The sequence below is a fragment of the Lates calcarifer genome, linkage group LG23 (genome assembly GCF_001640805.2).
Source record: "Lates calcarifer isolate ASB-BC8 linkage group LG23, TLL_Latcal_v3, whole genome shotgun sequence".
In the NCBI taxonomy this organism is placed as follows: Eukaryota; Metazoa; Chordata; class Actinopteri; family Centropomidae; genus Lates; species Lates calcarifer.
In genome coordinates, this window is record NC_066855.1 from 13,697,606 (window position 1) to 13,725,213 (window position 27,608).

Consider the following 27,608-nt stretch of genomic DNA (forward strand, 5'->3'; position numbering starts at 1 on the left):
ACTGCAAGTACAGTATAATCTAAAATAAAGGCCTCAAGATGCCTCTTTTGTCTTTATCTTATCCTGAAGCCCTGTCTTGTTGAAGGGCTTTGTATTAAAATCTAGTTTTAATAGCTTTATATGTCAGTTGGTTTTTTGCATAAATGCTGTAACTTCCACACAGTCAGGGCCTTGTTGACATGATGAAATTGATGTCTCTCTCATGTGCATTAAGTATTGATCTTGAACTGACAGGTGATTAGCTTAGCGGAAAGACTGGAGACAGTCTGTGTCAGACATTCCAAAATATGCTATGCACCTTCAAAGCTAACTAATTAGCACACTGTATCACTTTTGTTTAATCTCTACATAAAGAGAAATGTAAAAACACTAAATGGTACATTTGGGTGGAGTTACGTGCCAATTTTACTTTTCTGTTTGTATCCATTTTAAACAAAGAAGATACAACAGGTTAATGGGTATGCTAATAGGCTAGCTGATGCTAAGATAATTTAACCACTTTCCAGCACAGACATAAAAAAGTGATAGCTTTCTAGGTTAGCAGACCATGTATTTTCATTCAAGCAGTGTTCACTCAACGCTCAGCGATACACCCCTTCAATAAATTGTTGACACAGTTGCTGGATTTCAACAAAACCTTTTTAATTTCACTGGTACTGTTTATAAAATCAGCAAGTCTGCTTTGATGCCAACTTAAACATGGTGTGTGATTTGTGTGTTGCATTTGAGGTGGGATGTGTGATTGTGTTTTGTTTAGAGTGTATTGTGTGAGTGTGTGTGTGTTAGTAGGTGTGCCGTGTATTGTATGGTCTACGTGTGTGTGAATGTCAGATTGCTTAATAAGGCAACATGCAGTCATCAGTTTCCATTGGCCTCAAAGTAAAAACACACAAACCTGCTCCAGACACAAACACACACACACACACTTTGCTGGCTGAACCCATTCTATGTTAACACACACATATACACACACATACAGTGCATTCAGACACACACTGACACTGGGCAGATGAGCAGTGAAAGGTGGCGTAATACTGACTGACAGAAGGAGGGAATCGTGTGATTGACTGAGACAGTTGATGAGTGGGAGCTTCACAACAGCTGGGGTTCAGTCAGACTAGCTAGTGTGAAATAAAAACTACCCTAAAAAACAACTACATATCCCAGAATTCAAACTGTACATGGAACTACACATAAAGCTGATCTACAATAAAACCCAAACCTTAATTCTCAGCGGACTGATTCCCTCACTGAATAACAACTGACTGATGTCCAGACTGCTCGTTTTTCTTGGCTCGCATGCAAACCAGTTTCACAAAGACCAAAAAGCTACACATCTACAGGGCAAGAGGTGATCATTATCAGCTGCTCATTTTTCCCCTTTGAGCTCCCTGAAAACCCTTTTCATCCCTTTAAACCCAATTTTCCCTTTTAATTACGCCTCTGTGTCTGTGACAGCTGTAGCTAGAGTTGTGATATTTTCAGGTTTTCCGTTCCACTCTTGTGAACACGACGTCTCAAGAACCCCCTGACAGAATTTCTTCAAATTTGGCACAGACATTCACTTGAATTCAAGGATAAACCTCTAAGATTTTGGTGGTCAAAGGTGAAGTTCACTGTGACTTCACATGTATCCCATTCTTGCAAATGTGATATTTATCAGGAACACCTGTCATATTTGGAAACTTGGGGATCTCTACTAGGATTTAAAATAAAGTTCTGCAGCTTTAATGTATTCTAACTTATATACGTATACTAACATTATTTTCTGCTAAAGTTAGGAAAACACTTGTTATTTCACAGATTTTGGGCAGGATTGTGGCAGAATAGAATAGAAATCAGGGATTTCCTTGAACCAATCAAAATTTAGTGATCAAATCTGATTGTTGAACCAAGTCAAATCAAACCAACAGTTACTTATGCTAATTAATTTTTAGCTCCTATTTTTTTTCTTTGAACTTTAACTTTGTTTTTTTAGCCACGGGTATTTAATGTTACAGTTAAAACCTTTGGAAGTTTGATACTAAATCAGAACTGCTCGTTTTCATGAATCATAGCTGAGAAAAATGAGCTCTGTGTATTGCTTCTTGGTTGATGACACTGTAACAACCCTGTTTCTAAATGTTGAGGCGAAAAACACACTGAGCCAAAAGCTACACAGAATAGCTGCTACTCTATAGTTTCAACACGTTGACAAGTCATTCTACACATCTGTTCATGCAGTCTACTGCAGCTAACTAACTACTGCACACACAACAGAATGATTATCTGCCATCAATGCACGATTCCCTGCACAAGCCTTTGGAGATTTATTATACTTTATACGCCAGCAGCTACACATGCACACACAAATATGAGTTTACGTGGACACACAAGCACACAAACAGCAGCTCACACGCCCTCTCACACCTTGCCTCAGTCACACAGTGAGTTATTGTTGTGGACTGCCAAGCCTTAACTGTATTTACACACCCAAAATTTCATTTTCTGCAGTTGTCAATCATTTGCCCAGTGTGTGCGTCTGTGCTGGCATTTATCGTATGTACTGTATGTGTGTGTTTCATGCATGTGCCTAATGAAGGTGTGTCTCTTTTTGTTAGTGTGTACGTGAGTGTTTGTGTGTGAGGTTTCCTTATCAGTTGGTAGGCATGGGGGCAGTAACAACATCAGGGTTCATATCGGGACGACACTAACACACGGGTGAGGTGAGGGTAAGACGGGCAGTGGAGGAGAAGCTACAGGCTGCAGAAAATCAGAGGGGAGGACAAGGGGGTGGAGACAGGTGACAGAGGGCTGCTGAGGGGGCGTAAAGGGAGGGGGGGCATCGGGGAGTGCCGAGGCAGAGGGGCAGATGGGGGCTGAGGTGCGGCATCCGGAAGAGTCTGTTTTAGTTGATTTTGGTTCTGTAAAGTCACAAAAAAATATGTTGAACATCTGGAGTCTGCGAGGCGAGGGGAGCGGGGAGGCTGCTGGAGAGGATGGGAGGGGAGGTCCTGAAGACGACTAATAACCCTTGGAGGAAGTAAAGAAGGAAAAGATAGAAAGATGTGTCAGATGTGTTATTTGAGTAAAAAAATAGCAGTAACACAATGTAGTAAAAAATAGACCATTACAAGTTAAGGCGCACTCCACAAATAATACACATCAAAGTAATTTTACTGGACATGAATAAATAAATAATTAGCAGCTAAATGTATTTCAATATCAAAAGTGAAAGCACTCCTTGAAATAATGATCCCCTTGAGATTGTCAGAACATTTTTGTTGCTCTTCCTGTTTTACAAGACCTGTCATTTCTTCCTTTGCTGATGGGCACAGCTAGTCTTTTTCAGTGGCTAAGGAGTCATTTTTAATAATTTTTCATGAGGTAATTGAACTTTTTGAAGGAAAAACTATAATGGGCACAAGTTATTATTGAAGGAATATTTTTATGTTGGTGGCATTACTTGAGTCAGTATCGTGTGGAGCTGAGGACTGCATGTTAAAAAATGAGAAAAATCAGTGGCGTTAGAAAGACATGAGGTTACCAGACTTTTGTAGCCCATTGCTAGTGTAACACACCCAAATCTCCTCCTGAACTATTGGTGTTTGGAGTTGCAATGTTGGTAGCAAGAAGAGGAACTCTGTACTTTTTGTTCATTATTGTCATCTGTGGCAACCTGTGCATTTACAGCATAGGTTCCACAGAAGTGTAGTGGAAGAATGTGTAAAGCCTCACACACTGAAAATAGTCATGCACAAGGATCACATAGTTATATATAAGTGCAGAGCTGGGGAAAATGTATTTACTGTCCATCTCCGAGAGACACTCATATTAATGGTGCACTCAGCAAAGTGTCACCTATAATTTGATCTAACTGAGCTGCTGCTTACAAACTATCTGCTCTGCTTTAATCCCAGCAACACTCTGACTTGTTTTCTCACCTCTCCTCCTTCGCCACCCTGCTCCATTCCCCCATATTCTCCCTGTCGAAGGAAAGAAGAAGAGTGAGAATAAATTAGATATTAAAAAAGAGGTGGAGGAGACTTTTCTGAGAGGATGAAAAGATGAGATTATGGCAGGGCGAAGGGCCACAAGCACCGGCCATTTATCTAGCGCACATTTTCGCTTTCTCCAGCTCTAATATAATAATGCAGTTAAGACTACAGGGACCATGCTGTGCCGTTGACTCAGTTATTATCATGCTTAAAACACTTCCCAAGGGAGGCCAGTTAGTTGATTAGAGCTTCACAGCATGTAAGAGTAAAACCTCCACCTGCCAGGCTCCAGGTGCACAGGCCTTGTTCAGCCTGAGCAGTGCATGAAGCTATTTTCGGTGCATGCCATGAATTCAGCATATTATATACTGGCTTGTCTGATGTGCTACACAGATCTACATGGTTAGAAATGGAAAATTTTAGTATTTATTGTTGCCTAAACCACATTAATGAGTGCATGTCAAGAGGTCAGAAGAAAGTGAGCGCAATATATAGAGTAAGAACTTGTGACATATTACGTCACATATTTTTATTCAGTTCAGTTATTTAATGGAAGCTTTTATCCAAAGCCAAAATACAACAGGATTTGCTCATTTTAACTTGAATAACAGCAGCTTCTGTTTCTTCTTTAACCTCTTGACACTCACTTAGTCTGCTGTGGGCTATTAGCTAATATACACTGGGTTACCAGATTATTAAGTACACCTGTACAATTTAATGTAATCCAGTGCAACTGTCCTGCAATAAATCCCACCTCAGAACATGATGATTCTGCACACAAAAAGTCAGATTTATTGCAGGTTTGTTGGATTAGATTGTACAGATGTACCTAACAAACTGATAACTTGGTGCATGTAGCATGCAGAGTGTCCCCTCTTTGTCTCTCCTTCACCCCAGCCCACCCAGGATGACCTATGACCCCACACTGGCACCTCGTATACAGGCTCCTCCTATCGGGGAAACACAGATGAGACACAAACAGCATAGAAAAGAAAAAGTGAGAACAACAGCAACACAGAGTGACACACACCACAGAAGCATTGCCACAATATTTTTAACAAAAGAAGCAACACACAACACGCAGAAAACCATAAATCAGAAAGACATACACAAAAGACACAAATGTTGGATGTTCTTACATCTAACATTTGAAACGTAGGTTTGACAACAGAGTTCATATTATAAAAGCACAAGAAGGGAAATCAGTGTTAAGTGCTGTAAATTAAATTAACCCACTATTTTGTACACATTTTTACAAACAACTGTATGATTATAGTACAACTTCAATAATCTTGATAGAATAGAATAGAATAGGCTTTATTTTTATTTTATATTAGCTAAAAAAATGCAACAAAGCAACTAATTAAGTGCAGATATGTAATGGTTTACAAATCTATTTTTATATTGGTCATTTTAGGTCAGAAATTAATAGCTTTGTGACTTTGAGTGACTCTTTGTATTTATCATTTTCTGTTTTATTTTGAAAGGTCCTCACTTATTGGTTCTGCTTCCTGTCCTTGTGTGTTTTTTTCCCTCCAGTTTTTGACACCCTCACCTGTTCCCACTTCAGTCCTGCAGTCACCTGGTCTCCCCTCACCTGCACCTCATTCTATAATCAACCTGCTCTTCCTGCTCTTCCTCCTTTGTCAGTTTGTGTGTTCTGTTTCCTTGAGCTATCTCATGCTTTTGCTTTTGGGTTTTTCTTTTTGGTGTTCCTGCTTCCTGCAAGGTTTTTTTTTTATGTCTACCAGTGCTCCTGCCATCATTCCCATCTGCTTGTAAGCCTGCTCTTTTTGTTGTTTAATTTTCATCACTAAACCTGCCTGCTCTGAACTCTGTGTTTGGGTTCAACCACAACACCTTGAGCTTTGAGAGATTGTGATCTACATGTTTCACTTTTAAAAAATATATGTTTTTGAGTTTAAAAAAATGAATCAAATGTAAATAATAATAATTAGTAGTAGATTGTAGATAATAATAAATTGTACATTTTGTAAGCAACATTATGTGTATAGTATTACGGTGAGATTTCTTTGACAAAGAGCTCTATCTAGTGGCTGACCTCAAACCAGGAAAAAAAACAAACAAACATTAAGTGTCAGTTTTGGGAAGAATTTAACTTTCGGACTTGTGTGTATAGTCAGGGTTTAGTCTGTTTTTCTTCTCATGGTGCTGTACACTGACATATTTTTGAGATACTTTTGTTATGCCTAAAAAGATTTTATTGTTGTTGTTTTCAGATGTGTGCTCTTGTCTCTGGCTAACCTGGTGGCAAATGACTCAAATCTGTGAGATCCGATGATGTGACCCGCTGTTGTCATGACTACTGACCTGGCTGATCATCCCGGTCGACGCGGCGACATTCTCGACGCCCTCCACGGTTGCCTGTGACGCCTCGTTGGCCCCGGCAGCCGCTGTGTCTCCCACGATATTGGCCTGGTCCACGGTCCTGTTGGCCACTGGGCAGCAGAATTGAAGACGGTAAGTTGTGAAACTGAGACTCACTCGCATGCACTGGCAAAGTACACAAACTTAAATACATGGTGGTTCCATTTGTGACCTCAATGCCCTGTACTTTACTTGGTGACTTTTGCGTCTTTTCGTGGTCTCATGTGTGTTAACCTTCGGGCCATGGTAGCGTTTAAATCTGGTATTTCCTCTCTCAGAAAAGTGCGCTGAACGTTGCACGTTAATGGAGATGGGGTGGTCAACCAAGCGTTTAGAATCGGTTTGCCTTAATCCGTAAGGTGTTTTCTCGTATAAAACAAAACAATTGTGTTATGTGCACTTATAAACCATAAATATCACATTTGTGTGCTGTATATCTCTCCAAGTCTTGTGCCATGAAGTGGCCAGTGTTGAGGTCACAAATGGGGCTAAACACAAACTTTTCTTACCTGTGTTTACTGATGACACAACTCCCTCCTTTGTCTTACTGCCTGTGGATCAAAGAGAGAGATGAAATCACACTCATGCACATAACTCATGTATGCAACTAATGTCTCCTACTTAAATAAAACAACATATTTTACATTTCCTTGTTTTTTTTTTTTTTAAGTTTATTTCCATGATTTTTATTCATTAATAAATGAAACTGTGACCCTTATACCTAACTGATGTGATAGATATATTAACGATTTCATACATTAGTGCTGGTCATCCCAAGTCCGTCATCAGATAAAAGGGTTTCACTTCTTTTCGCAGTGTGATAATGTGATGTTGCTTATCGGTGTTTATTGGCTTTGTCTAAGTTTTCACCCTTTTATATTAGTTTGATAAACACATTTTTAAATGGCCTCAAAGTCTGGGAATTATTATAAAAATTGAAATGGTTTGATAAGATGTACTTTTTGAAACATTTCTTAGCTGCTGTTGCCTGCTCCAGACTCTGACCTAACCTTCCTGAGAGAGTCAGGTCAACAGTATCGATTTGCTCTTTCTAAAAATACATTTAAAGACCTACTTTTACTGGGTGACTGATGTGTTTTCCTGTTTGTTTAAAGTGAACTTGGTCCCCTATTTTGTCTTCTCAGATTTTTTTATACTCTTTCAACCTTAAGGGTCCATCAAGCTCAGTTGACTTGACAACTTTGTGTTTTATGGAAATATTTTGTATTGGAAACATCTTGTGGCCAGTAGTGCATCTCTGTATTTCCCTCTCTGCTCACAAGTCCTGTGCTCATTATAGTATGATCCCAAGCAGATTAAATTCTGGTTATATAATCTGACAGAATGTGGGGTAGGAAGAGAGAAATATCAGCTCTAAAAGATGAAAGGGAGGAAGGTAGAAACTAAGGATGCAAAGGAAGAATAAATCTGAAGAACGTGTGCACACAGACTGTTCTGCCTCTTTACTTTTTACACAGATGCAGATGCTACCCTTTAAAGTCTCCTGCATCCACCCATCCTCTCTCTGTCTCCTGCTTCCCTCCATCTCTCTGCACGCTCCCCATGGTACATAAGCCACGTGCCTGAGTACTGAGCAGTACTGCAGTACAGCCCAGCACACACTTGCACATACACACTCACACTGCAATGACACAGCTTCTTTCTCTCAGTCAACAGAGGGAGCCCAGTGAGTGTCACTGCACTTCATGAATATTTGTACATAAGCCTGTGGTGATCTGTCTGCCACCATCATACAGAACAAACTGGGCTATGGAAGAGTGTTCGGAAGGAACTGTTTACTTCCTTTTTTCATGCAAATTAAAAAAAGCAAGCAATTCTAGCAGGCGATGACGCACAGGACACTGCTGAGCATATAACAAGAACAAGAAAGCAACTGTTTAAATAATCCTGATAATAAATGATAATCCTGATCAAAAGCTTGCAAATGAAGATTGCATGGATTAGAGTGTGTGAATGCTTTTTCCTATCATGAAATAATGCATTAGATGTGAAAAAAATATGGCTTTAGTTGGAGGATTTGTGCTTTAGCAGTCTTGATGAGATGAAAGCTCAATGTGTCCTGTATTTAATGAAAAATCTTAATAGCGGGGATTTTATGTGTTTGCAGCAATGTAAAATACATATTTTCACTGAGAGATTCATATGTGTACAGACAATTTTCCTACATAGACATAAAAAGAAATCTGCACAAGAGAGATAACAAGCTGAGTGCTTGTGCAAAAAATTAACTCAAGGAATGAGAAAAGAAATATATAATGAACAGCATATATTATAATTAATGAGGAATGGAGAGCCAATTGCTGGACCAAAAAAAGAAAAAGAAATGCTACTCATAGATAGTTTTCATCAAATAGCAGGAAAACACAAATCCTTCTCTAGAAAAATTACTAAATCCATATTTGAATATCGGTGCAGAATTTAGCACCCTTACTGGCATTATTATTGAGTTCTTAAAGAAACATCTCCCTCTTTTTTTTAAGGTTTATTCTATTTATTTATCCATGAAAACAAGGAAATTGCAGTGTTCCCATTCTGATTGACCAAAACTGATCACCAAAATATAGGAAGTAAGTGACAATAGTATAAAACTAGATAGATAGATGGATTAAAAAACAGCATAAAACAAAGTTTTTGGAGCCATTTTGTGGCAGTTTGAGCTCGGTGACTTGTGGGGTTTTTACATTTAAAAGTACGCCCTGTTCTGTGTCCAGGTTTGGCCTGTGTGTGAAAGCAAGCGTGCAGATCTTGACACAGTGTACCCACATTCACATGCTGACGTGTGCGTTCTGCTGCAGGCAGATACAGTGGTTTATTAGAGCCATCGACCCTCTTCACTTCAGCGATCACGTCCCCTTTCTCTCCCTCTGTGATCTGCATTTCCCTCTTCCCTTTCTCCCTGTCTCTCAGCTTACCTTTACCTCCTCCACCCGCCCTCTCCTCTCTCCTTTACCTGAGCTCGTCTCTCTGGAAAGTCTGAGTCTCTTCCTTCCACCTTCTCCATCATCCTGCCGTCACTATGTGTCACCTGTCTCTCTTTCTGTCCCTCCATCTGTTCATCCAGGAGCCACGGGACCAGCAGCCCAAAGCTCTTTTTCTGACATAACACCCCTCCCTTCTCTGTCCCTCTCCCTCTTTCCTCTCTCTGTCTACATCCCTCCATCCTTCCATCTTTCCCTGGGATGGGTGGTGGGAGTGTGGGGGTTGTTTTAAGAGCTGTGGGGGAGGAAGGTGGTTAGTCATCAAAGCAGCACGCACTAGCAGGCGAAGCCAGTGGATGGGGAGGGGGGTGAATTGCTGCAGTGCTCAAGTGATCCTTGCCCTGTCTACCACTCCCCCCTTCCTCCCTCCCCTCCCCTCTCTTTCCTCACTATTTCAGCTTGTGACAATGACTCTTGCACACATATATTTCCCCCCTTCCATTTTCATCATCCTGATTATGATTTTGCTGTGTGAGAGTCGGATGGAGTGCTGAGGAGACGGGCTGCAGACGACAGCGACGCAGACTTCCACTCCGCTAACTCCTCACCCACCTTCTTACTCTTACACCCCCTCCCCTCTTCCCTCTTCCCTCTCAGGCGGCCTAAAAGCCTGATACTTGGGGTAACCTTGAGATGTGACGCAGTTGCTGCTTGAGCTAATGTAAAAGTGCAGGAAACTACAGCAGGACAACATGGCATCTGAGGCATTTTTAAAAAGTATAAATTCATACATTTTTTAAAGGCCTGCTGTCATGCTTGCATTTTTATAGCAATTTTATTTATTTACATTTATTTTGAAATATATGTCAATATACCTCTACATTTTATGGGAGCCTGTTAAATGTGGGTCAACTCTATTCGAAAAAATTTAAAAAGCAGATAAATGGAGTCTCTGGGCACTTCATTGCTGCAGCGAGTTTATCACCGGACGTCCCTCTGCAAAATGCTGCATCAACCACTGAATGTGAATCAAACAGGACAGGTGATAAAAGCCGGAGGCAGTGCCATCACAAGGTCCTGCAGTATCCCTCCCTCTTCCTCTCCTCTGCTCTTTCCCTTTTATTCTCTTTTTCACAAGTCAAACCAGTCATCCCCCAGTGACTGCCTTGCCACCCAGTTCCAACTTCTTCCATCATCTCTCCCTCTGTATAACCCTCCTCCTCACTCTGTCTATCCCTCACTCTTTCCGACCCCCACCCTCTGCCCTGCACCAGTCCTGCAGCACTATCCTGCCAGCGCTCACTCCATCCCCTCCTCTCTTCTTCCTCCTCTTCCTCTCTCTGTTCCTGTCACTTCTCACAAGTGTCCCAGACATGGGCACCCACAGGACCCCACCTCAAACGGTGCAAAAAACACTGAATGCAACGACACATGCCAGAAAAAAGAGTGCATCTCAACACAAAACTTACCGTCTTTCCACAGACAGGATGTGTAACGTACCTACATACATCACCCCTTCCTTGGTCTTGGCTGCTGCCTCCTCCATGCCAGCTTTGGTCTTCTCTGCGGCGGCCACCACACCTTCCTTGGCCATGGAGAACCCCTTCATCAGTACATCCATCTTGGGCGACGAGACGGCTGGGCTCCCCTGCTCCGAATGGGCCTGGCTGGCTGGCTTGGTGCTTACCGGTGAGTGTGCAGAGGAGATGATGTGGGATGTCAGAGTGTGTGTGTCTGTGTGAGTATGCGTGTGTGTGTGTGTGTGTGCTGGTGGCTCCTCCTCTCTTTGGTGCTACAACAGAGGGCTGAGAGGACCGCACAGCAGGGCTACAGCACGCAGACTGAGAGAAAGAGGGGGGAGGACACAACCAGTACGCACGAGATGGAGAGAGGAGGAGGAGGAGGAGAGACGGTCGGATGCTGCAGCATTTTCAAGTCATGCTGCAACCCCGCCCCTCAGCCATCCCTCCACTCTCATCCATCTTTCTCCATAATGATTCTCACTCATGATCAGCAGAGCCTCTGGCTTGCTGTTTGCATATTTTGATTGGCAGGTTGCTCTGGACACACCTTTCTAGATGCTGAGCTTGTGAGCAATGTTACATAACCAGCAAGGCTTCAGCACTGAAGGCAAATAGGATTTACTTTTTCACATCATATGCCTTATGAGATTTTGTCATGTAATCTGTAATTGCATCACACAGCTTGTCTGAGTGATGCAATTCATTCCTCCTTTTTCTGATTTCTGAAGTATTAAATTATGCTTTGACTAACAAGCTGTTTAACAACTGTATATTAGTAGTTTATGTATTTCTCTGTTTATGGTTTATGCTTTTTGAATGCCCATAAAGCCTCACTGAACTGAATTACATTGAATTAAGGGAGACAAAGAGACCTCTTGCAGCCATTTTTATTGTTGTGAGAGAAAAGAAAATGCTTTGTCATCTCCACCTGAATGAGTCACAACTGCCCTCCCACCCCCACCCTCTTCCTCCTCCTCCTCCTCCTCCCCATAGTCCCATTTCTGCCAAACTGCCGACTCAGCAGCACAGCAATTCTTTGGATGCTTTTGATATGACAGCAGCTCCATTTTTCTATATTCATTTTTAACCAAAAGGGGGCAAGCAGAGAGAAATATTTGTGGACAAAAATAAAATCTGCTGCTAAGCAATAGTTTTCTTGGCTCTCCTTTTATATACCCGATAAAGAGACAAGGGAAGAGATTTATTTGGAGCACAGTGATCCATGAGGTACTGTTTTACTGAGGAGGGGCATGTCTCGTCTTTTGAGTCTTTGAATGTAAAGATTTATACTGCCCTCTGGTGATCACAAGAAATTTGACATCGTGACGCAGCATTATGGCTGAACTGATGGTTTGCTTAAAATCTAAAACATTGTTCAGACTTTTAATGGTCAGAATTACTGTAAAATCATCAGTTGTAGAGCTGTTTTAAGCTTTTATGGATGGAAAGTCCAAGTCAAGTTATAAGTCCTTATAAGCAAATTGCAAGTCATGATGCAAGTATTAGAATGCTGGCCATTAAAATGACACAGCATTTGAATGCTTTTCAGTGCTTTAAGTGTGTAGAGATCAAGGAAGAAAAATATTTTGACAGTCAAATCCTAGTTATGTCTCAAATCCTCATTTTTATGATTTAATGCTGCACTGACGGATATTTTTATACAGTGATCAAGTCACAATGTGCAATGTGAATGAGACTGCTACAGTGGCAAACTCATGCATAATTATCACTCGACTTTGCAGTTCTCCTCAGTTCAACAGAGCATTTTAGCATCTTTCAGCTCATTGATTTGGTTTTCCAGTCAGCAGCTTTACTGTTATGGTCTCACTGTTCTCATCATTCCCACCTGCAGCAGGCAGCAGTTTTGAGCCAAAAAGCTCAAAACAGCACCAAACAGCGTGCAGACAAAGTTACCAACTGGCTCATTTTAAGCGGACCAAATACCAAATAAATACCTGACTAAAGAACCAGATATTTCTTTCATGTATTGGTGGAGACCAAAAACAGAGCTAAAAGGAGAATATATATTGGACTTGCATATAACAGTTGGCTAACACTACTCCAAATGAATGCCAATGTTGCCCTGTGTCTGTTGGATGTATGAACTGCTTGCAAACATGCTCACCATATCAACTTGATAATCTTTAATATGTCAGTGTTTATATCTTGCTCCACTGCCCCTGAGTGGTCACAAAACACAAGCCCCAAGTCTACAACTCTGATCCAACTGTCTTAGTCATCTGTTTCATCATCAAAAATGTATTTCTTTTGTGTCACATGTTCATTAAGCAGAAACAAACTTTGAGAATACAGCAGTAATATTCTGCTCCTCATGCAGGGTATTTGAGGCTTTGTCAGCCCTGTCACTATAACTGTGTTACTGTCCATGGTGCCACCAGCTAATATACAGTCTTATTATCCTGTCAAAATCTATTAGATGCTCTTTCTGAATGACATTCAAAGTCGTAAACACCCGCTCTGGGATCCCAGTGGCACTAGAAGTGACAGGAAATGTGACTCATTTATTGAGGAATGTCTCTGTCAATCATGACTCTACTCCATGCCTCCAGGTTTGAGTCCCAAGACAATGACACGATCATTTTGTTTGTCAGTTTGCAACAGTTCACTCAGTTGTATAGTTTAAAGAAAACATTTATTCACATTGATATCAGTACATTTTTGAGTGCATTTTTTACATACTGTATTTGTGCATGTAGATAAATCTCTGTGTGTGTATTTGTCCTTGTGTGTCTTCTCACAAGCATGCTGATAGTGTTAAAATTTGTATGTTTGTGTGTGAAGTTTATGTACTTGGGGCATAAAAGAAACATCATCAGTTCTGCATTTTCTCTTGAATAGTTATTATTTTTGTACATTTTCCCTTTCAGTTAAGAGAGACAGAACCCAAACAAACAGGAAACGAAAAAGAAAAACCCAAATGCGAGATCAGGTCTTAGCAGCGGACGGATACATTTGACAGGTAATACTGAGCTTATGAACACATAGCATTCTCACACTAACCATTAGTGTCTCACATTCTACTAATCTAGTCTAACACTATCTCACGTCGCTGAGGAGTTTCCTCCTCCTCCTCCTGCCCCTTTTTTCCTCCATAATTTATCCCCTTTTCCTGTGCTTTTGTCCATGTCCTCCTTTACATGTCCTCCTCATCTCTGTCTCTCTCTCTCTCTCTTTTTTATTCTCCCCTGCTCCTCTTTATTCCTGGACATTGAGGATCTGTGCAGACAGTCCGTGGTGCCAGTTCTTCAGCTTGGCAAAGCGAGGTCCTTTCACCTCTGATTCAAACTTCTCTCTAATGGTGAGGAAGGCAGGACAAGACTCTTACATCAGGCAATGTAGGTGTTTTTAACTGCATTTTAAGAGAATAGCTCAACATTTTAGAGCACACTCATTTCGCTTTTAGACAATCGATACCATTCTCTTGTCTGTACAATAAGTATAAGGCCAGAAACTTATTAGCTTAGCATGAAGAAACACACAGCCTGGCTTTGTTTTAAGGTAAAGAAATACTTCTGCTAGCAAACAATATATGACATGTTAATTTATGAGCTTTAGAGTAGCCTCAGTTTTTTTTACATTTGAGTCAGAGGGGTAAACATAATTTCTCTGAAAAATAATTACCCCATGATGTTTCAATATGAAAGGTGCCTTGAGATAACTTCTGTTGTACAGAAGTGAGAGTTGATTTTTTTTTTTTTTTTCATCTGATGAAAAGCAAATAAGCATATTCCCCAAAATGTTGGACTCTTCCTTTAAGGAACATGAACTAGTATTCTTTATGTATCCAGTAAAAAAAATTATGCTGAGCTGTAGTGCTGCTGTCTGCAAAAGTGAGGAGTCTGTGATAACTCCTCCTTACCTCGACCTCTGCAGGGCTTCCTCATCTGGGTCTTGCACTGTGGAGAGAGAGAGACTTGTTAAGGACTCACTAATGAGATGATAACTGAGTGTGAACAAGAAGTGAGGATTAGCAGAGATGAGTATCAAGGGGGTCAGGAGTGAAAGTAGGGAATTCATAGGATGGAATGAAGGATAAAAGAAAGCAGTCAGTGTACTGACGGTATTCGGTGCCAGTGACGTGGGCCAGGATTCTGAAGCTCTTGGACTGCAGGTTGGCAGCACGACGAGCCCAGTCAGACATGTCCTGGGTGGTCTCTCCTGGCCTGATCACTGCCTGGTACACCGGAGATGCACAGTCTACCACAGGGTCCTTGATAGGCAGAACTCCACTGCAGGGTAGAGTGTGCTGTTAGAGCTCTGAGTGTATAGTACTGCATGTACTGTATGCAAGGCCCAAAATGAAAAAATGTATTAAATGCCCATGATGCACTATGATTTACAACCACAGAGATCATATTACTCCTATCTTTTCTGAGTATGTTTGGATATTTTTGGTGTTCACAACCATTCTGTCTCAAATTGTGAAGAATTTAGAAATTGATACCAAATACTGTCAAATTATCTTAAACTTGACAAAACTGCATTTTCTTTGTCCCTGATGGTACCTGCCTGTTAGCTTATGCTATGAAAAATATATTGACTTTTGTTCTAACAGTTAGGCAGTAGTTTCATGTCTGATGTCTGACCACACATCCCTTTATCATCACTGCTGAGTGTGGTTAGATGTATTCAGAAGTGTTGCATCCATAACCACACCCAACAGTGATGCCAGTGTATTGACACACTGAGTGCACTCCTACATCACTGCAGAAAGGTGAGATGCTAACTTCAAATTTCAAGTTGCGATTTCATTTATAGTGATTCTGATTCTAATCACATGTTTTTGGTTGTGTAAAATTAGTCAATTTTGGTGAATGTGTTGCATTGTTGCTTCCAGTCTACTTATGTCTGTTCCTGACATTGCTGTCTGCTATTCTTTAAACTACCACTAGGGAGCACCAGTGTTAGACATTTTCAGATTTTACAGAGTGGCTTTATTGTCGCATGAGAATTGTAGAAGTTGATTTCCCATTGTGTATCTTTTATTATATTAATAACTAAGCGTAGTGAACTGTGGGCAGTTATTACATTTTGACCAATTATGTTTTTCTTCCCTTACATACAGTACAGTGTGTTTGTTCATTGTTTACATTAACTGTATTTGTGTTGTTCCATAGTTTGCCTCTGCCTTAAGTGTATAGTATAGTAAATACTGGAATGAGTTTGCACAGCAACATGACTGAATAGTGTTTTTTTTTTGTTTTTTTTTCCAGCATTCTGTGTTAGAAAAGTCAGTCAATACCAATCGGGCAGTAGTCATTTGAAAACCTGTGATTTGATACTCAGAACATTCCCATGCCATGAAATCCCATCAGGTTCTTTAGGTTTTGATGCTGTTGGCTGTTTTTTCTTTAGAGGAGGACTCCAAAACGATCCCAAAACATGACTTGCACTCTCACACGTTGACCAAAGTACCTCTAAGTACTTCTACACACATAACTGAGTCCATGATGGCCCTGTGGTTAGTGAGTTTATCCATCAAACATCTTGGTTTGACACGGAACATCTCAGAAACAGATATAAAAACATAAATACATTAAAGTAGAGAGATGCTGTGGTACTTGCAAAAAAATTCAGTGGGATATTAGTTTATGAGACATATGGAGCAATGCACAAGCTGTTATGAAAATTATGAGACAAAGGAGACACATGGATGAAGAGAGGCGGGATGGAGAAGGAGCACCGCTGTACTTACGCCAAGGGGGAGCCTGCCTCCTCACTGAGGTCGCAACCAGGAAGGAAAGATGGGGAGGGATGGGTGGAGGACAGCACAGGTGTGGTTGGTTGTTTGATTGTGGATGGAATGAGCAGAGGAAAGTGGGTGAAAGGCACAGAGGAGTACATGGCACGAACACAGACAACAAGGAAAAGCCCGGCCATACGTACAGTACAGTGGACATCCAAGTTGTAGCAGCGTAGGCCTCAAGGTATGCCTATACGTTTAAAAGCTGCTTTTTGTTTGGGCTTTTCAGGCGAAGTACCTTAAAGGGTTGGTTCAGCCAAATTAAAAAAGAGGAAATACATTTTCCCAACTTTCTGCAAGTTGTATCAAGCCACATAGGTAGTTTAGTAGATAGTAAAGGTTGGTTTGGTATGGTGAATGGATCTAAAAACTGACACCCATGAGCCCAGGTAATTTTGCTTGTGCAAGCCTGTGCAGAATTTTAAGCTCAATGTTTTGATGTTTCTTACACAAATGCTCTTTGGGATTACTTCCTATGTTTCTGTATACAGTTTTTTCCCCCTATCATCACCATCCAAGTCTTGAAACTGCTTCAGTTAACATTGTCTCTGTAGAAACTGAACATGATTTTTACTTACTTACAAAATTCTGGACCCCAAAAGAATACTCCTGTGGGGTGTCAACGATTTTCATACAGACACTTTTTTGGTAGACGGTAGTTCCAGTATCCATAAAATATATCTTTTTCAAAAAAAGGATCTAACCTAGACAAAAAGGTCCAACACTATCTGCTCAGCCTCATGCCCCAAACAGTATGTGAGAAACCTTCTCTGTGTTTTTTTTTTTTTTTTTTTTTTTTTTTGGGCGAACCAACCCCTTAATTTGTCAGCTTGCAGGACAGTTTGGCAGAGTGGAGAGGGTACCTGAAAGACTGGAGAGGGGGTTAGTTGGGTTGTGTGACCTCACCTATCGTGTCCCTTGGCCTGCGACTGGCCTGCTATGGCGTCCATGATGGCGTCCTGTGAGTACATGCTGATTGGTGTGTTGTACTGAGCGTGAACGATGGTGGCCTTTCCCCCCGGACCCCTCACCTCAATGGGCTTGTGGGTGGACAGGGCCGAGTCTTTCAGAGCTATGGGGTTGAAGCTAGGAGTGTACTCCACACTGTCAGTGTGGTGGTGGTGGAGGGGGGTGTCAGTTCAGAGGTCAGTGGGTTGAAGAGGAGGTTTCAGGTGCAGGGGTGAAGATGAGAGGTCGGGGGGGAGGAGAAGGGAATTTGAGAGGAAAGAAATGACAGAGAAAGCACCAAAGTGAAGGTAGGAAACTGGGTCAACGTGTAGTGATACAACTGACAGACAGGGGTGGCTGTTGTACTGCTCAATATTAACTTTAACTATACTATAGTTGTGTCCCAATTCCATAATACATATAAGTTTTAAGCATTTTTTGAGGCTGAAGGGTATTCATACTTACGTGTCAACATTCAGTGTATGCAAAGCCCTTCAAGAATGGAAATTAATTTCCATTTAAGAGAGTCAGTTTGATTCATGTGCCTTTGGTGCATGTCTGGTATAATTTCCTCTTGGTACACACTGCATATTTTGTTGTATGCTAACTTACATATTAAAAAATAAATACTTAAAATTAGTACATTGTCTATACTGTCTAGCATTGCTATGTAGCAGTGTTGTAGTACTTGAGTCCTGTTTTTCAGGACCTGTGACTCAACTTCGACTTAAGCACTGATGACTCGGACTGGGACTTTGACTCGTGCATTGACTTCATTCATACTTGGAAACTGCAGATGAGGACTTTTTTGTTACTTTTTGTAATAGGCCATAATAATTGATAGCTATATTAGTACTATGACATTACTCAGCATGAATTCACATGCATACCATTAGTAACAGTTCTAAGACTTAACCTTGATGACTCAGACTTAAGTAATGGGGACTCAACTCAGACTTGGTCTCAAGGTTTAATGACTCTACTACAACACTGCAATGTAGTCTGGAATTGGGACAGAAGCTTAATCCATCATGACTTTCAGCCAAACAACTACGTCACATCACGTCACTAAAGACAATAAACATTTACTAGAGCAAAACAATGATAAAGCCGACATACCAGTCCAAAGTAAACCAAACATGCTACATTATCACAACCACCACCAGGCCAAACCAACACTGATATTTGCATTTTTCCAATGATGCATCATGAAAACACACATACGCACTGCAGATTATGTTTTACTAATACACACTACTGCTCATGCATTTATTCACAGAAATACACTGTAGATCAATTCATATTCATAAAATGAATATGAAAGCTAACGAGGACCAGCAGAGGTGGAAAATATAGATAGGTGTCATATTACAGGAAGAGTTCAACATTAAACTGAAGAAATATCAGCATTAAAAGGACAAAGACTCATTTAGGTTCTTTTCAGTTGTTATTCTATACATGGTAAAGTCAAACTACCTCATATACTGTAATCTAAGCAGGTTAGTAGTAGTTAAGCCTTGCCTCATCTTACATAATTTACTATAATTTTATTAAGTATGTGTTGTAAAATCTTTATTAAGTCACTTGTTCTACAGCTACTACATATATGAATGAGTAAAATGTTGTGAAGGAAAAGTAGAAAATTTCACAATTTAGTCAAGTAAAGGCAGCAGTACCTTTACACTGTACTGAGGTACAGTACTTGAGCAGATGTACTTTTTTTACTTTCCACTTCTGTTGACCAGATGCTGTTAATAACATTTCTTAAAATTTGCATTATTGTTGTAGTTACCTGAAGAAACAATTGAGCAGCACACTCAGTATGCTGTTACAGTTACACTGAAGCCTAAAGCTTTAGTTCAGCTTTACACACATGAATCCATGTTGGACACAGCTTCACTTCACACCAGAATCACCAGTGACCGATAACAAATGAAACAAATACTCTACCAACGTACTTTATACTTCATGCACATTAAATACTGAGAAATGTGACGGTACTGACTTTGCAGCTGTGTTTGCGATAACCTGAAACACACCAGAGAGGGACGGACAGACAGAAAGAGATAGACAGAGAAGGAAAGAGTATAATGAATCACCAGAGGTATTTTGGTGATAACAATGGCACCATGTGTGTTTGTAGGAAACTATCCAAGTAGCAGTGCTGTCCGCTATCCTGTAATCCTATGTACAGGTCAGAATAGCAGCCGTTTGTCATCACCAGGATATTTCCAAGCTTCCCCTGCAACATCACGAGTGACTGACAAGAACAGAAGTGTCTCAATCACATGGACACGGGACTGGGGGGGGTTTGCAGAGACACATTTAGCACAGAACAGACACAAATATACACAACTACACAAACAACACAAACCACCTCCACTTATGTAAGAACTGCTGCCATTACATACAGACGAATACATGTTGTACGGAGAAGTAGACAAGCTGCTATTACTGCAACACGTGTAATGTATGTAACCTTTGCTTTAAAATCTAAACTATTAAAGTGGTTACATGTTGAAATGCTGCCATCTGCAGTATCATGTGTTTCCAGTTATTAAATCATGCATTTTTTCTTCTGCGAATCATAAGTGGGGAAGAAATACTTCCTGGGTTTAATTAACTACTTGATCACACAGCACTTTCACATCCAGATGGTGGAGATTGGACAGAGGCAGTTCATTAATATAATAATAGAGTGTGGGAAAGAATATTTTTCAGGAGGACTGATGAAAGTAATGTTGAAAGATTGCAGCATTGAATTACAGGAGCTGGGATGTGAGGTCATGACTCAGGCTCTCTATACAGTATGTTCATGTGTTCAGGGTACAGTAGGTAAAGTGGAACGTGCTTGGCAACACCTCACACGTGGGACATCTCCCCACAGACTGTGGAGGGGAGGGGGTCTTATCCCAGGTTTGGAAATAAGGCATTCAGGGGATTCAGGATGATGGTGTGTAACAGGAGCAGAACATTCCATGACCATGTACAACAGCTGCGCTCTTCTGTGTGTGTGTGCGCGCCACAGGAATCAGAGTCTCCATGAGGTGGGGCTGCTGGCATGACACTACCGTCAGCGTCCTGCAGTCTGTGCGGAGCACGTTTCCTGACACCTGACTTACCATTACTGTAAAGCAGCTTGGCTCCAGAGGGGAAACGCATTAGTAGAGACTGATACCTGGATGTGATATGTCAGAGGCCGGGCACATTTTGCCCTTAATTAACCTCTACAAGTTTTCAGTGTCTGAGGCTTCACCCCAACTCATGCCATCCCACTGAGAGTTCCCTCAGCGATGGCCACAGCTTAACTCCCTCCACACTCCAGCCATTGCAACATAGATTTCAGTCAGGATAAAGTATCACTGGATTGGACGTACAGTGCAAGCAGATCTAAACCTTTCTGTGTCCTGCAAAAAATAGTCTCGAAAAACCAACAATGACTTCATCCTGCTAACAAGTACCTGTAATGTCTTAGTAGTGAAAGTCTGAGAAAGCGTATTTCTTTAATGGATGACATGATACCACATGGGGGACACCGTAGTTTATTTTGAGAAACCAATGGGCCTGATGAGTGGCAAGTCAGAGGAGGGGTGTCACAAAGTGTTGCAGGACATTGTTAGTTTTGGTCTTTTCAGAATTGTTGGGAGAAAGAAAAATATCTAATATCCCCACTATTGGCGATGTGACCTTTGACCTCTAGTGGCTGAGGACCTCTAAGCATCCATTTGCTTTTGCCTCACTCTGACTCTTACATTGTTACAAATTGTCACCTTTCTGTAACCTCATCAGCAATTTCAACTCACAGAAAAAGCTTTACAAGCAAATCTCTGCTTTTTCAGGCAAACAGGAATAAACAGCCTGTTCTGAGCTTTGCCTTCCCATCAGCATCAGGGGACGGGGGAGACATGTTTGCTAGAAGATAAAAAGCCTTTAAAAGGGAAATCAGGGAGCTGAACCAGCAAAAGGGGTTCTTTAAAAAGATTTCCTTTTTGCAACATCATCTCCTTCGATTTTCATTTCACAATGAGTCTATTTACAAAAACTGAAGAAACTCTTAGAAAGTCTTCTAATCACCTTTTGAGCTCTTGAATCTCTATTTTGAATTATCTTTTGGACATTTGAATGGGGTGCTGAAGCCACTTGACCTTTAGTTTAGTGTCTAAGATCTGCCTGTAATAAAGATCCTCAAATTACCTTGTAGTCTGACCTGCTGCTATTCTGTTACCTGGATACAGGCCAGGTATGTTTGTGTGTACTCTCCCAAAATAGTGCCACGTGTGAGAGGAATTCATTCTGGGATGGTGATGGAAAGTTCTGAGTGTATTTTCTCATCATGGTCCTGTTAATGTGAGGTTAAACAAAGACTGTGCGACTAAAGCAGTATTTTTGTCACACTGTGTTACATTAGTTCCTGGATGTGTTGGTTTTAGGGTGATCCCTGAAGGAGTTACATAACTGGAAGTTAATTATCCCTTTGACAACCTACCACACCGATGAAACTCCCCGGGCAGCTGCCGACCCCTCTCCTAACTTCCCCTGCATCAGCATCATTTCTCTGAGAGTTTCGGGAGAGTAGAGGCCAATTGGGGAATTGTACTGCCCCCGCTGGCCTGGTGAAGATACAGCAGCTGTTGTAGAGGAGGCAGGAGCTCTGACCGGGGTGCAGAGAATCTCCTCTTTCATCTTCTCTAACTTCTCAAGAAGATGGGAAGAGGTCAAGACGGATAGAAAAGACATCTTTTAAGTGAAATGAGACTTAAGCAGCTAATTTTGTCTTAATTTCCTGTCATGTGGTTGGTGTTTGTGCTTTGACCTCTGACCTCTGCGCAGGACTCCCTGCACTGTGAATATCTTACACTAGAGGGCAGCAGGACACTGCCTGATGGCACCATTAAAGGATTGAAAAGATGATATTCTCCCAAACATAGGACAAGAATACAAAATAGGAATGATAGGCATATATACAAATATGTGCAAGTATGAAGACATACATTTTGTGTTTTCTTAAAGACACTGTGGGTGTGTTATACCTTCTGGTGGGGGATGACTGGCATGGGTGAGTCCATTCTAGGAGTTGCTGTGGGAACTGGTGCAGGACGTCTTGATCTGTGGATTAGACAACAAAGTATGTGTTATGTTATCTGTTTACTCTTAATGTAACACTTGGATGTTTGACTTTCACTGCACAGAAAGATGCGGAGTGTGACACCAGTTTTTCAGAGTTTAACTTGTCTACCTGTGCAAGACTTTGTAGCATTACAGTTATTTTTATGTGTCTTAAAATGTGTGTGAAGCAGCATGTGCATCAATTTTTAAGACTCTGATTTCCTCCTAAAACATCCACACTGATTTGTCTCCATATTCTTCATATTTCTGAAGTTAATATCATCTAGCTCTAGTACCTAGAAAGTTCCCTGACTAAGTTTTTTGGGGAGGGGTGTTTTGGTGTAAGTGTGCTGGTTGTTTACTTCTGCATGGTGAGTGACAGTTTGGTGGTAGCAGACTTGATCTTGTTCTGGGCGTCCAGGTGCGTCATCCCATCAGTGCTGACCCCATCGATGGCTGAGATGATGTCGCCTTGAGCCAGGCTGCCGCCCGCTGCCTTGCTGCCTGGAGTTATCTGCGGAGGGGTCAACAGAGCAGGTCACACAAGGACCACTGACACAGATTCCTCAGAAAACATACAGGCAACTGAAAAGGATATGCAGGTACAAACACATTATAGAGTGAGTAAATAGCTAAACCTAATTTGATTGTTCATTACTGCCTTAACCTCAGGCCAAAACAGCTTTACAGCTCAGCTGATGCAATTTCCTCCATGATGTAACACCTCAGTCCACAAAGCATTTCTGCAGTGAATGTTGCAGCTCAGTAAATAAGGCTCAAAGGTGGAGAAGAGAAAAGCTGATGAAGCAAAATAAACTAATCCATCTGATCTACAGATGAAGGGCCTGGATAAAAAAAATTCTGTGTTGGGTAGAGTGCAACCACATTTTAATTTAGTCTAATCAGTCTCCACAGCAGCAAACAAGGCTCTCGATCACTGAAATGAAGGGGATGAAAAGCAGCAGGATTTCTAGTAAAGAATCCATAAAATGCAGGACAGAATGATCCTATTTCTAATGTTAAAAATAAAAAAGTGTATCTTTGCATTGACTGAGCAAATGAAATAATAAAGTTCCAGTAATACAGACTAAAACAGACTGAGGACAGAGATATGAGACAGGGAATGAATGTCTGTAATAGTTAAACTCAAGCAACAATTTTAAAAAAAGATCTTTTATTTTGGAGTTAATGTGAACTGTTTCCTCATTCTTATCATTTTCACAAGACTACAGCTGTCATTCACTCATATTGACCTTCAGCTGAATATTTATTCTACAAAACCAGACTTTCATGGTTAATCTACACTGAGCTCAGAGACCTGGGGCATACAGCATTGGGTCTAGGTTTACAGTCAACTCGTTAAAGAGTTAAAAATAAGCAATGCTGTTGATGCCCGTGGCTTCACTGTGATTGACCTAACTGTGCCCCCTCTCCTTCCATCCCCCAAACACAAACAGCTGCTACTGACATTCATACAAGACTTCCTTGATTCTGTCTTTTTTCTGTTTACATTAAGTATAGTGCTCCTCTCTACAAGCCATAAATTTCCCTACATTTTCCATTTTCATTTCACTCTACACAGGGTAATGTTTCTCAGTTTTGCTTCACTTTAAGACTGTCACTCACGTCCCCGGTCCTCCCATCAACTCTTCTCTTGTTTTTGTTTGCTACTGGCTTGCCTTTTTTCCATTATTATGTGAATTCTGGTCATTATGCCTCTTTTGTGTAGAAAGCAGAGTTGTAGCAGAAAGGCAAGGTGATAGCAAGCACAGAAAAATTATCTCTGCACAGCTGCCTCAGTGTAATCAAACACACATGTAGACACATAACACTGCCCGACCACTCTGTCATGCATGTTTTCATATGAATCAAGTGCTTCAAATGTACCAGATGACAAATGGGAGCTGGAGATGAAGATAAAGAGAAAGAGCAGCTTTATCTTGGTCAGATGAGGTGTGGACAGTGGTTAATTTGTGCAGGGTGAGTTTTCTTTGAAAATATGTTTTTTGCATGTGCTAATGCATTAGATATTTGCTCACTTTCTGCATGTGCACAAGCTCATGAGAGTAGCCAATCAGAGACCAGACCAGTGTTATTTTCATTCATTTAGAAGTATCTCACCCTCATAAGAGGATGTAAATAGACTAGAATGACTGGGATAACGCATATTGAGAAGGTTAGCTTCAGGAGTACTACTAAATTTGAGCTGTTTTTCATAATTTTAGCTATGACAACTCCACTAATAGTCATATAAAAATAACTAGACAGCAGCAAACCAGTTTTTTTGTCATATATTTAATTGCCAGCATTTCAGCCTGACTAACAAGATGTAAGGAATCCACTGTCTTCATTCCTCTTTCCTTTCTTAGTTCTTGGCAAAAGTAGGCTGAAATCCAAACCACAGCAGTGTTACGTCAAACTGTAATGGCACCCCGAGCTGTCACGTCAAGCTGCAGTGTTTTATGTTAACCTGCCAGAGCCCATCATGACCACAGGATGAACACAAATCCAATGATACAATGTCACACCGGTCTCGGGTGAAAGCTCCCCCTATAGTTCCCTAAGACTAGGATCAGAAGACAATAAACTAACACGTCTGGAGCTGTGAATCAATATAACAAAGGCTGATCACCAGCTGAGCATCAATCACGGACTGAGGAATGAGGAGCTGGAGGTGTGGGAGGAGGCAGAGTTAATACCCCCAATGTTCTCCTTAGCTAAACATCCTCTCCTCTACCTCCACTCTATCCTGAATCTACCCCCCCCCAATCCCCCCATCCATTCCTCCACAATGATGTTGTCCTCTCAAGAACAGCTCCAAAAGCTGAATCTGAAACTGATAACAAGTGAGCAATGAAGCTTACTAAAAGTAACACAAGCCACTATTAGCTTCCTTGCTCACCTCGCTCCCCTCCTGTCCCCTTCCCACCCCTCTCCAGCCATCCACCTCTCCTCCAATGCTATTTAAAGGAAATGCTGTAAATAAACCAGCAGTCCTACAAGCAGAGAGAGAGGGTATCTCTCTCTCTCTCCTCTCTATCCACTACAGAAGTTAAAACTAATCTGCTGTTGTCACTTGTAGAGTGACACTACATTTTCCCCACAATCGTAGGAATATATTCTTTGTCGTACTTGGTTGGTTGGTTTAGAATGTGTCAGGTTTGTCTGCTGTCATTTGCAACATTAGAAATGAATGAGATTTGACAGATAAAACAATCTCAATAACGTCAGTAATTCATAATTCTCTCCAAATTGGTCATTTGACTCTACTGAGCTAAAGTAATTCCACTTTAGCCACTTAAGATGATTATGACCAAGCATACATTTGTGGGTAGAGGGGAGATATTTGCAGTTGTATGTAGTGTAATCAAGGTATGTTTTTTACTCAAGCAGCTTTCATGAAAACTAACAGCAGTAAAAGTTGGCTAATGCAGCAGCACCTCCACTCCAGTAAAGGTATTCCTGTCTTTCCACTGCTGCTCTATTCTAGAAACCTCTCTTGAGATTTCATATGAGCCTCTCTGCCATCATCATGTACAGCAATATTACATAACCATTGCACACCCACTGCTCACACACATACACACACACACACAAATCACACCTGCGCACTTAGATATCACACATATATAGTGCATGTACATGCACACATAAATTTGACAAAGTTGTTTAGAACAGGCAAGGTGTTATTGTCAAAACAGGTAAAAAGATGATTTCCAGTTGAAGAGGATGAAAGCTTGGCCAAATTTGGTTTGAAAAATGAAAGTTTGAGGGATGATATTTTACAATGTAGGAGGTCCATTAATAAACCTGTGTCACTTAGAGTCAGTAGATAGATGTAACCTAGAGGTCTAAAAAAACATTAACTTTTCTACATAATTTAGTTTTTAACAAGACACCTACAGATCATTTTACCTGCTAATCACCAAAATGACGCTTAGTCTGATATTCAAGCTGGAAAATGTGATGAAAGAGAAGCTTTCTGAACTTAGAGGGATAAGTTTGGCATGATGAGCTCTGTGTTTACGTTATTGTGCATATGTACATTGGTTTTTATTATCTTTGAGTAGATCTGTTCGACAGAATCAGACACCATAGTCTGCGCTGAAGATCTTTGGTCTCAGTTTGAAATCATAGGTGTAGCATTTTTGCCAGTGCGTTGTTTCGTCACAGCAGTTTGCCATAGGTTGTGAGCTATCTTGTCGATGCCACACGGTTTGTTGCTTTCTCTGTATGGGTAAGTAGGTTTGTCACAACACATCTGAGTCAGTGAGGGTGACTCTGTCCTTACCCTGGAGATGGTGAGTGGCATGTTGAAGTCCTTTCCTCCCTGTAGTCTGAAGCCCCATGGAGCAGGGCCGTTCAGAGTCACTGTGTACGTACTCATCTTCGGTTAAATGTCAACACTCCACCTGCTAACAACTCCTGCTGGCTGTTTGGTTTCTTCTCCTCCTGCTTGGCGTGCACCTTGTTCTCCGTCCTCCCCTGCTATCCTTTTGTCCCAGCCGGCGCCTCCTCCGTCAGCCCTGGCTTCACTACCTCTCCCCGTCTGCTCCCAGCTCTCAGGACAAACACCCTGGAGTGGTGGTGGTGGGTGGGTGGGTCAGGTGCTGTGGAAGCTCTGTGGAGACACACACACACACACACACACGCACACACAGAGGCATGCATTCGTGCACACAAATGCACACAGATACACACGCGTGGACACACACAAAAGGAGAGTGAAGAGCCCAGCTGAGATATGACCTGAAAAACCACCTCAAGTTCTTTTCCTGAAATGAGAAACTCTCAACAAACCTCAACACAGAGAAAGTGAAAATTTTAAAAAATCAATATTAAACTAGGTATTAAGATGGAGAAGAGTTTCTTGCCTGCAGGGTTGCTGAGGGTGAGGGACAGACAGCCTAAGAATAGCAGAGGCGAGCAGAGACACAGGGGCCCTGGCCCTTATAAGGCCTGT

General features: G+C 41.2%; 2 protein-coding genes across 4 annotated transcripts; both read right to left on the minus strand.

Annotated features, from left to right (window-relative positions):
- Positions 1-621: 621 nt before the first annotated feature.
- On the minus strand, positions 622-11,327 carry sncgb (synuclein, gamma b (breast cancer-specific protein 1)). 2 transcript variants are annotated; one of them, XM_018675568.2, is made up of 6 exons: positions 10,805-11,327; positions 6,875-6,916; positions 6,309-6,436; positions 4,910-4,927; positions 3,924-3,965; positions 622-3,012 (listed from the first exon to the last, which is right to left on the minus strand). In XM_018675568.2, the coding sequence occupies exons 1-6, from the start codon at positions 10,923-10,925 to the stop codon at positions 3,004-3,006; spliced, it is 360 nt and encodes a 119-aa protein (XP_018531084.1). In that variant the 5' UTR covers positions 10,926-11,327; the 3' UTR covers positions 622-3,003. The 2 variants fall into 2 exon arrangements, with proteins under 2 accessions (XP_018531084.1, XP_018531094.1); XM_018675578.2 differs by lacking the exon at positions 4,910-4,927 and having other exon boundaries at positions 10,805-11,308.
- A 2,131-nt stretch (positions 11,328-13,458) lies between these two features.
- On the minus strand, positions 13,459-27,248 carry ldb3b (LIM domain binding 3b). Of its 2 annotated transcripts, XM_018675549.2 has the most exons (9): positions 26,937-27,248; positions 23,008-23,159; positions 22,570-22,645; positions 19,545-19,567; positions 17,498-17,695; positions 16,544-16,567; positions 14,908-15,077; positions 14,708-14,744; positions 13,459-14,140 (listed from the first exon to the last, which is right to left on the minus strand). In XM_018675549.2, the coding sequence occupies exons 1-9, from the start codon at positions 27,030-27,032 to the stop codon at positions 14,044-14,046; spliced, it is 873 nt and encodes a 290-aa protein (XP_018531065.1). In that variant the 5' UTR covers positions 27,033-27,248; the 3' UTR covers positions 13,459-14,043. The 2 variants fall into 2 exon arrangements, with proteins under 2 accessions (XP_018531065.1, XP_018531072.1); XM_018675556.2 differs by lacking the exon at positions 16,544-16,567 and having other exon boundaries at positions 26,937-27,247.
- Positions 27,249-27,608: the final 360 nt, after the last annotated feature.

Bases quoted from the DNA above. Each gene is read 5' to 3' on its own strand.
- ldb3b (XM_018675549.2), bottom strand. From the start codon at position 27,032: ATGAGTACGTACACAGTGACTCTGAACGGCCCTGCTCCATGGGGCTTC. The intron at 15,078-16,543 runs GTAAGTACAGCG...TCTACCCTGCAG, and splicing joins GAGGCAGGCTCCCCCTTGGC to TGGAGTTCTGCCTATCAAGG. The intron at 14,141-14,707 runs GTAAGGAGGAGT...CCTCACCATTAG, and splicing joins GAAGCCCTGCAGAGGTCGAG to AGAGAAGTTTGAATCAGAGG.
- sncgb (XM_018675568.2), bottom strand. From the start codon at position 10,925: ATGGATGTACTGATGAAGGGGTTCTCCATGGCCAAGGAAGGTGTGGTG. The intron at 6,917-10,804 runs GTACGTTACACA...TTTGATCCACAG, and splicing joins GGAAGGGGTGATGTATGTAG to GCAGTAAGACAAAGGAGGGA. The intron at 6,437-6,874 runs GTAAGAAAAGTT...TCTGCTGCCCAG, and splicing joins TGTGTCATCAGTAAACACAG to TGGCCAACAGGACCGTGGAC.